Below are 10205 nucleotides of genomic sequence, written 5' to 3'. Positions count from 1 at the left end.
TCAAGACAGTATTAGCTTTTTTTGCTTTTTTTCCCTTAAAAAAAAAAAACCCAAACCCCCACACACACACCCTTATTTTTTTTCCTGCATGCAGTTTTATTTGTTTTCCCATTCGAAGTGGGTTTTTCTACAGAATTTTGCCAGGAACAGCCCTTTTGTTGCCGTGAGTTCTTTTATGTGCGCTAAATGCTTGCTGCACATGGGACCTCGGTTTATCGTCTCATCCGAATGACTAGCATCCAGGCCACCAATCAAGGTCTAGTGGAGGAGGAGAAAATATCGGCGGCTGAGCCGTAATTCGAACCAGCGCACTCAGATTCTCTCGCTTCCTAGGCGGACGCATTACCTCTGCGCCATTACTCCACATGTTATTTACCGTCGTCTCTTTCCAGAGTATAGATAATCAATGCTCATAAAGGCAATGTGCGTGTGCAATATTTATTATCACTGTAGCGTGTAATTAAAGGGGTTGGTTTGTTGCTTTTTTCACTCTCCTTCACGACTCCTCTCACTCACAAACATACAGACATATAGACACGCGCACTACGCATGCACACAAATTTAATAGCATACACACACACACACACACACACACACACACACACACACACACACACACACACATATATATATATATATATATATATATATATATATATATATATATATATATAACACACACACACACATATATATATATATATATATATATATATATATAAGTGTGTGTGTCTCTCTCTCTCTCTCTCTATATATATATATATATATATATGTATATATATATATATATATATATATCTCTATATCTATATATATGTATATAGAAAGCGCGTGCATGCGCGCACGCGCACTCACACACACACACACACACACACACACACACACACACACGAGAGAGAGAGAGAGACAGACAGACAGACAGAGACAGTCCTACGCCAGTGCACACCCCAGGCTAATCGGATCCCGAAACGAAAAAAACAAATTCCGTCACTAGTCTGACGTCACGGACGCACGGTGTCGGCAGAGTCGTAAATCAGCACGTGCCTTCCTCGCGCCTCGCTCACGTTAATTACTGTCCTCACCCATCACACACGTCGCTTGTCCCCCAACCAGACGGGCGCAACAGCCGAGTGGTTAAAGCGTTGGACTGTCAATCTGAGGGCCCCGGGTTCGAATCACGGTGACGGCGCCTGGTGGGTGAAGGGTGGAGATTTTTACGATCTCCCAGGTCAACATATGTGCAGACCTGCTAGTGCCTGAACCCCCTTCGTGTGTATACGCAAGCAGAAGATCAAATACGGACGTTAAAGATCCTGTAATCCATGTCAGCGTTCGGTGGGTTATGGAAACAAGAACATACCCAGCATGCACACCCCCGAAAACGGAGCATGGCTGCCTACATGGCGGGGTAAAAACGGTCATACACTTTGTAAAAGCCCACTCGTATGCATACGAGTGAACGTGGGAGTTGCAGCCCACGAACGCAGAAGCAGAAGAAGAAGAAGAGGTCCCCCCCAACCCCACCCCCATCCCTGCATACATTATGCAAATGTCAGTTTGACGTTGGCGGTCAACGATGACAAGGTTACAGAGTACTTTTGTCTGTCGACAAACGCACAGAACGTGTGACACACTTTGCTGGAAAACGTACTGCAATGTATCTTTTCACATGGACTTGGGATATAGGTTATGAAAGATGTTTATTGATTTCTTCTGCTTTGACTGCACGGAAGTACTTGCGATCAGCCAGATTTTATCATCATAATCATCACCATTATTATTATCATTATCATTATTGTTGTTGTTGTTGTTATTGCCATTGATGTTATCATCATTATTAGCACTATTATCATCGTCACCATCGTCACATCATCAGTACAAGAATGCTCCAAAATGGCCCCCACACCCAACCCCCAATACAGACCCCACTCTCTCGCTCCAATAATAATGCTGGCGTTAAACTTTATTTCTCCATTATCTGATGATCGCGCAGTATCAAAACCTGCAAACACAGGAAATCCCCAGAGTGGTGTGATCGAGAAGACATTAAACCGGGCGGATGGAGCAGACGGTGTTAACAAAAAAATAGAAATAAATAAGTAAAATAAAAAATAAAAAAACTGCAAGGTGTGCATGGTGGGGCTCGCTCTGACTCAGCGCCCTGTCTCCAGCTCCCAGCTATGTGACGTGTCAGATTTGTCCCGCGGTGGGTGGTGGTGGTGACAAGGTGCTTGCTTGCTTGCACGCGCTTGCTGGATGATGTATTTCTAATACAGCGAGACGTGACACTTAACGTGGAAACATAACCGAGTTACGTCAATGGAGATCACAATCTGCGCGGTGAAAGGAAAAATCACACACGGCTATTGATGCTTCAGCTGTTGTCTGTTGCCTCCCCTTCCCCCTGTCCCTCTTCTTCCTGCACCCCCCTCCCCCCTCCCCCCCCTACTTTATCGCCAGGGGTGTGCACTGATGTTTATATTTCTTTGAACTTGCTCACACCTGAATGTATATACATGCAAACCCACAGTGGATGACAGATGCATGTTTGCCTTTCGCTCAAAGGTTCATCAGGTGCTTTGAGGCTTGGCTGCCACTAAGGACTTTCGATGTAGATCTGTTCATGATGGCATATTCATATATTTCTATTATTTACAACAACAACAACAACAAAAAAAGGTATTAGAATTACGTTCACCACAGTTGATGGTGGGGACAACGGGATACCAGTAAGCTATATGCTGAGACAGGCCAGGAAAAGCAGTGCCAGCAAGTCCCCGACAGCCGCCACCATCTCCTGTCCACACTGCATCAGAACCTTCCGGGCGCGGATTGGCCAGACCAGTCATCTGCGCACCCAGGGATCCCAACCCACCCACCCCCGGGATGACTAGATGGTCCTCGTCGATCCCGACGGACGAACCACATGCTGAGAAAGAAACTACACGGCTGACGCCACTGACGCCGTTGTGTCATTTTTTCCCTGTGTCACTTGCAGTGAGTGACAGCCATCAGTGTGCGGTGTTATTTACCTTTCTTTGAAGGCCCAACTCACAGATGAATGCATGCACGCACAGAACATTCCCACGCTGATGGCAAATGCATGTTCCCTTTTTTTTCTGAGCAAAGGTTTGTTGAGTGTCGTGGACATGTTGGGTCTCATTGATTCGCAGCATCATCATGGCTATAGAAAAAAGAATATTGAGTCATATTGTGTTTTTCTGTGTGATACGCTATGGAACTTTCATGTATTGTATAATATTCTTCAGTGATACAGTTGTTACCAGGTTTTTCTGTAAGAAAGACGGTCTGTGCGTGCGCGCGCATGTTCACCTGTGAATACACATACGGCTAGCGTGACATTCTGGAATGCTGCTCTATTGCTGAAAACTATTCTTAGTTTGGGTGTGCGAAGCGCACGTTATAGCCTACACGATGATTTCATCACGAAATGTTTGCTGCACAAAAACAACGTATCGTCTCCTCAGCAAACACCATCGCTTTGATCATCATCACTCACATCGTCGTGGAGGAAGGAGGAGGAGGAGGAGGACGAGGAGGAGGAGGGCAAGGTTCCTGTCCTATTCCCTGACTTGTCCCAGCCTCCAGGGACGCCCTGACAACCAACCCCACCCCCCACCCCCCTCTACCCCTACCACCACCACCCCCTCAATCAGTCGGAACACCAACTCCGATTCCGCGGCTGGTGGTTCCTGGGCACGCGCCAGTCTCGTGAGGTTTTCACCCGCATCCCTCTGGCCAGGAGTCTGACGCCTGCATGGTGGATCTGGAACATTGGGAGTTTTCTTTTTCTCCACGATCCCTATTCGTCACAGCCCTGTGTCCACTCGTCAGCGGGGGGGATCTCTGGGGTGCGATCAGTGAAGGATGCAATGTCGGAATGTCAGCCTGGTGATTTATCTATCTGGACAGTCCCCCTTGGGGTATGGGATGGTGGCTGAAGGGTTTATGGATCAGAGGTTGAACTGTTTTTTTTGTTTTTGTTTGTTTGTTTGTTTTTTTTTTTAATCGTCTACATTTTCTGTTCACAGTTTGTGTTTTGTTGTCGCTGTTTTTTTGTCTGCAGAGAAAGAGCTGGTCCGACAACGTCAAGGAATGAACCAAAATGACGATGCCAGATCTCCTCACGACAGCTGCCAACAGAACGGCGTGGCGAGCTATGACATCTTCCTCATGTCCCCCCAACGACCCCAGCGGTCAAGGGAATGAGTGAAGAGTGAGTGAGTGAGTTTTTTTGTGTTTATTTGTGTTTGTTTGTTTGTTTGTTTTTTGTTGTTGTTTTTTTGGGGGGTGTCTTTTTTATATTATGTTTGAAATTATTTGAAAAGCAAGGATTTGCTACGGTAACAAAAAAAATGTATTAACTGACGTTGTTTCACGACAAACGTTTTGGAGACTCGATCACGATACCTTTGAAAACTAGCAGTCAAATTTTTGTCTCATACGACGACAAACTGCATAAACCTAAACACATTTACACAGGTTTTTTTTTTGGTTTTATTTTTCAGGAGAAATCAGAGGATGCGTTCAAGTTCTGCAAATGTGCAGGGCTGTCTCAGACATTTACACAGTTGATATCAGCACGGTGTGGGACAGCTTACAAAGAAGTATCATTGCTGATGGTTTGGAACTGACAGTTGTATAAATCTCACTGTTTCGAGTGCCGTCACGTGTGGGGAAAAGAGAGGAACATAGCTTTCATCATGGAGAAAAAAAAAACAAACACGAATGTCTGACCGTTAATGGGTACTTGACAGGGAAAAAGAATACACGTACCCCGAAGAGATCAGATCCAGTAGTGTGTTGGTGACTATTTGGTACCGTCGGGCAGCGAACTGAGGGGGCTTGGGGTGGGGAGGGGGAGGGGGAACTCAGAACTCAGAACTCAAAACGTTTTTATTCAAGGATTAAGATTTTAGGCATTGCCTATTCTTCCAATCTGTCCTTGCTAGTCTACATCTAGTACAAATAGCACACAGATAAATGAAAGGAAAAGGTTTTCATGCAGAATTGTATACATAATGAAGAAACCCCCCCCCCCCGCCCCCCCACACACACCCACATCCGTGCACACACATGCATACACACACTGACGCTCGCGTGCGAGCGCACACACATACATACACACACACGCACACACACACACACTGACAGCACCCCCTCACTCCCCCCCCCCCCACACACACACACACTAAGATTGACAGATGGATAGGACAGTGATTCACAGAGAGAGAGAGAGAGAGAGAGAGAGAGAGAGAGAGAGATGTCATCAATATAGAAGTTCCAGAAACATCCGGGTGTTTAAAAGGTACAGTATTGTTACTGTCTCTGAAATCTATGTTGGCAAGTGCAGCATACTACAGTGACTACCACCATCACCAATATTACTTGAACACTTGTCACGATTATGATAGAACGAAATGAATAGATTATGCATGCATAAGAAATAGAACGAGAGAGAAAAAAAAAAGAAAAAAAAAAGAAAAAAGAAAAAAAAGAAGAAAAAAAAGAGCAAAACAAAACACGATGAAATGAGAAAGCAAGGAAAGAACAACAACAATAGCAACAATGACTGATACAATAAATAAGACATAACTGACCCCTTTGTTACTGCCTACAGTAATTCAAAGATCAGAGTTATTTACTGTTGGAAGAGGTGAAGATGTTTATGCAGACTTGATTTGAACATAGGAAGAGAACTGCCCGTTTGTATGTGCAAGGGAAGGGAGTTCCACAGTGATGCACCCGAAAATGCAAAACTAGTTTTGAACAAATCAATTCGGGTGCGTGGCAAAACGTATTTGTTAGAGCCGTATCGGCATGAGGCTCGTGTGAGCAGGTGTTGGAGATATTGCGGTGCTAAGTTATTGTGTTTTGTACATGAGTAATGCTTTGTTGAATTCTAGCTGGTTTTGAAGTGGAAGGATATTTAATTTGGCTTGCTTTTCTAACGTTGACAGTGAGTGATCTGGTAGAATTAATCTGGCTGCTCTCTTGTGGAGAGAATTTAGTTTCTTAAGATGAACATCTGCAGCACAGCTCCAGACAACAGATGCATAGTTGACGTGAGAAAGACAGTGAGCGTGGAAGAACATTTTGCGAGCTTCACTGTTTATGTAAGGTCTGAGCTGATTGAGTAAGAACAGACTGCGTGCCAACCTTTTACAGACAGAATCAATGTGAGCTTGCCATTTCAGTTCTTCATCAATTATGACTCCCAAGACGCGGTGCTCGCGAACTTGATCTATGGAGGTATCATCGACATTCAGGGTGAGAACAAGGGGATTTTCTTGGTGCTTTTGTCTTGACGTGATAATCATACTCTTTGTTTTTTGGGGATGAAGTGTCATACAGTTGGATTTGCACCATTTAGAAACATCATTTAAGCCCGTTTGAAGAGAATTCTGAACTGAGGCAACGTTGGCAGCACTGGAATGAAGGGAAGTGTCATCTGCAAAAAGGGCACACGAGATTCTGGAGTCTGATAAAGACAAAGGAAGATCATTGATAAATATGCAGAATAGAAGTGGCCCTAAAACTGATCCTTGAGGAACTCCACTTTTTATTGCTCCCGTAGAAGAGAATCTACCATTGGTGAACACATGTTGTGTTCTGTCGGTAAGGAATAATTCGAAAAAGGACAGCGTAGTGGGGTCTCTGAGATACAATGACAGTTTCGTGAGTAATATTTCGTGGTCAACGAGATCAAAAGCTTTCTGTAAGTCAAGAAAAACAGCGCCTATAATTTCACTGCGGTTGATGCCAGACAACCATGAATCACACAGATGGACTAACGCTGTTTGACATGAGTGACGATGTCGGAAACCTGACTGCAAAGGATGGAAAAGTTTATGTTTTTCCAGATATTGCATAAGATGTTTATGAACATGTCTTTCGAGTGGTTTCGACAATACTGACAGAAGCGAAATAGGTCTAAAGTTGTTCAGATCAGACGTGTCTTTTGACTTCGGTAATGGAATAACTTTCGCTGACTTAAGAGCAGGGGGAATCATACCCTGTTCGATGCACAGGTTGTATATGAATGTAAGGGGGACAACGATGTAAGGGAGAGCGAGTTTTAATAGAGAAGCATTAATACCATCAGGTCCTATTGATTTTTTGTTTCTTAGACTGGAAATGAGAGCACCAACTTCATGGACTGCAAGAGGAGGTATCTTGAAGGAATCTTCTCGTTCTATTCTGCTGTTACAGAACATTAAAAGAGAGGATGGCACATTATAAATTTCCGCGGACAGTGTTTCGTTAGATTTTGTTGACTCAGCTATGTTTAGGAAATGATTGTTGAATTCATCAGGCGACCATGTGTAGTGTTTTTGAATTTTAACACGAGACTTGTTAGTAATTTCATTAATTGCTTGCCACAGGGAGGAAGTATCTCTGTTGGTTGTTAACAATTTGTTGAAGTGTGCTTGTTTTGAAGCACGAATGAGATCTGTTACTTTGTTTCTTTGTTTTTTGTAGTCTGCTTTCTTTTTTTCTTTTTCGCGTTGTTTTTGTCTTTTAATAGACTCTGGTAAATGTTCTAAATTTTCTTTCTCTTTTTTCTTTGTTTCGCGTTTAAGGCTATCGCGTTTATCCATTGCTTCTGAGATTTCGGGTGTGAGCCAGCCGGGAAGATGGGGACATTTAACTCTTTTCCTCCGAAATGGCGCATGCTTATCTATTATAGAGAGCAGTATGTCATAAAAAGTATCTAGAGCTTCGGTTGGGTCAGAGGACTTCAAGACATTATCGAACGGTGCTAAGTTGAGATCGTGGAAAAAAACAATTTTGTCGAAGTTCTTGAAAGATCTATAGTACATAGTTGTATGACCTTTGCTTGGTGATTTGGGGGGTTTATATAGCAAAGTGCAAACGATAACAGAATGGTCACTGATGCTCTTGTCTAACACGTTCATATCGGTTATCGAGTGTTCGTTATTAGTGTATATGTGATCCAACAGGGTAGAGGAAGTGGACGTAACTCTAGTAGGATTTTTTATCAATTGTTGTAAGCCAAAAAGTGTGATGGTTGACTGCCAGGCTGGTTGGGGTTTAATAGGTCATAGTTAAAGTCACCAAGCAGTAAGGTGTTGCGGTTACAAGCGTTAACTTGATCCATCATATGCACAAAGTCATCAAGCCAGGTATATGGCGATGCAGGGTTTCTGTATAGGTATCCAAGAAGAATGGGGGGTGACATACAATATTTCATTTCAATCCAGATGCACTCAACCATTGTCTTCTCTAAATCAGTTCTCCTTTTGACATATTGGGATATACTATTGTGTATATAGATTGCCAGTCCAGTTTCACCATGGCTGACTGCATCCCGACGGATTATGTCATAGTTGGGGATCGACAGCATTTCGTTTGTTATTCGGGAGTCAAGACGCGTTTCACTGAGTCCCAGCACGTGGATGATAGGGGGTCCATTCAAAAGTAAACATATATCGGGTATTTTGTTATACAAATGGTAGACATTTAAGTGAGCAATTCTTGTCCCGTTGGCTTGGCCAAACCGCACGGTATTTCCATGTAAGTCTGACATCTTTTTCAGTGGATAGTTATGATCAATATTATTATAAAAAAAAGATAAAAAAATAAATAATATAAAACTAAAATAAAATAAAACAAGATTTTTTTTTTTAACTCAAAAAGTAGCTGACAGCTCCAATACAGCTACTGGAACAACCAAATAAAATGTCAAAATACAACACGATGTACACACTCAACTCAAACAGGAAAACCCACACCCACAATAATAATGTAAAAGTAGGAAAGGAGTGTCACTGTGATTTTAGAGTTCACAATCGTTCCGCACACTTTGCAGCTTGTTATTGTTCAGTAGCACCGTAGGGAGGTAACTATACGAAATAATCCATGAAAAGAAAACAATAAAATAAGAATATGATGAAATAATAATAATAATAATAAGGGGGAAATAATAACACAAAGGTAAAAGGTCACGATGAGTCAAGTTGAAAGAATATTTTACACAGTTTGTGCAATAGCAGCACTCTGAGGAGGTTCACCAGAGTTCAGGTTATTCTTTAAGGTTCAGGTTGTTCTTTAACAGGGTTGTTCCGACTGCCAACATCAGGGTTCAGTTTTTTTACTTCACTTGTTTCAACACACACACACACACACACTCACACTGTGTCGAAGTTCTTGAAAGAACACACACACACACACACACACACACACACACACACATGAATATATATGTTGAAAAAGTTTCAAAAGTTATAACCAAATGGGGGGAAGAAAGCAGGTGGCGGCCAGTTGTACCACAGATGTGGTGGTGGTGTGTGGACGGGGAAGGCAGGGTGGTGCACAGGGGGAGGAAGGTGTGGTGGTGCCATGGGTCTGTACAGAGCACCGTATGACCACGGTGCCCTGCGTTCAGCACTGTGTGCACTGTTGGCGTGACTGAAGGACGGCGGCGGGCAGGAGAAGTGATGCTGGGGTCGGGTCACGGTCTCGCTTCGCTGCGTCTGTGCTGACTGGCTGGCTGACCAAGTGGACGGGGAAGAGTGGGGAGGGCGCTCCGTTGCGCGCGTGAAGGAAGTAGTGGATTTGCCATGGTCTGAAGTAAAGAATAAGCGTACTGATGTGTTGTTCTCATCTCCATTCGTCTCGTACTTTGAAACAACCCAAGGGTTTGGCGAGGGTGCGGAGGGCAGGTGAGGGGGGGGGGAGGAGGGAAAGGGGGCATGGGGGGATGGCGGGGGGAGGGGAGGGGGCACTTTGAGGATTTTTCACTTCCTTTCAGACTCTTCAGTCAGCAGGATGTATGCAACATAATTGTATGCATTATACACCGGTACCAGAAAAAGCCGAAATTTCGTCATCTTGCTAAGACTTAGTTTCTCAAATAACTCACTACAATCAAGGACAGCCTGACGTTTCATGATTAGGGGAAGTATATCACTTAAACTAAGTATGATTTGTTGCAAAAAAAAAAGGGAGATAACGAAGTGGGGAGGTAAATATAAATGAAATGACTGACACTCGACCATGTGGTCCTCGTCTTCCCATCGGAGCCCACCTCGCACTCAACTCTAGAAGAATCCGGGCACCGGCCAAAAAAAATCACACGATAATATGCATATGTTGTATTGTATTGTATTGTATTGTATTGTATTGTATTTCTCTTTTTATCACAACAGATTTCTCTGTGT

General features: G+C 43.4%; 1 protein-coding gene across 1 annotated transcript in view; it reads right to left on the bottom strand.

Annotated features, from left to right (window-relative positions):
* The window catches only part of LOC143297119 (uncharacterized), an 11798-nt gene extending 8002 nt beyond the window's left edge, over positions 1 to 3796 (bottom strand). The window contains exon 1 of the mRNA XM_076609293.1: positions 3691 to 3796. Within this exon, the coding sequence (XP_076465408.1) occupies positions 3691 to 3796 (106 nt within the window). The remainder of the gene's footprint in view (positions 1 to 3690) is intronic.
* Positions 3797 to 10205: the final 6409 nt, after the last annotated feature.

The sequence above is a fragment of the Babylonia areolata genome, chromosome 22 (genome assembly GCF_041734735.1).
Source record: "Babylonia areolata isolate BAREFJ2019XMU chromosome 22, ASM4173473v1, whole genome shotgun sequence".
Taxonomy (NCBI): Eukaryota; Metazoa; Mollusca; class Gastropoda; order Neogastropoda; family Buccinidae; genus Babylonia; species Babylonia areolata.
This window is presented reverse-complemented; position numbering and strand designations above follow the sequence as displayed.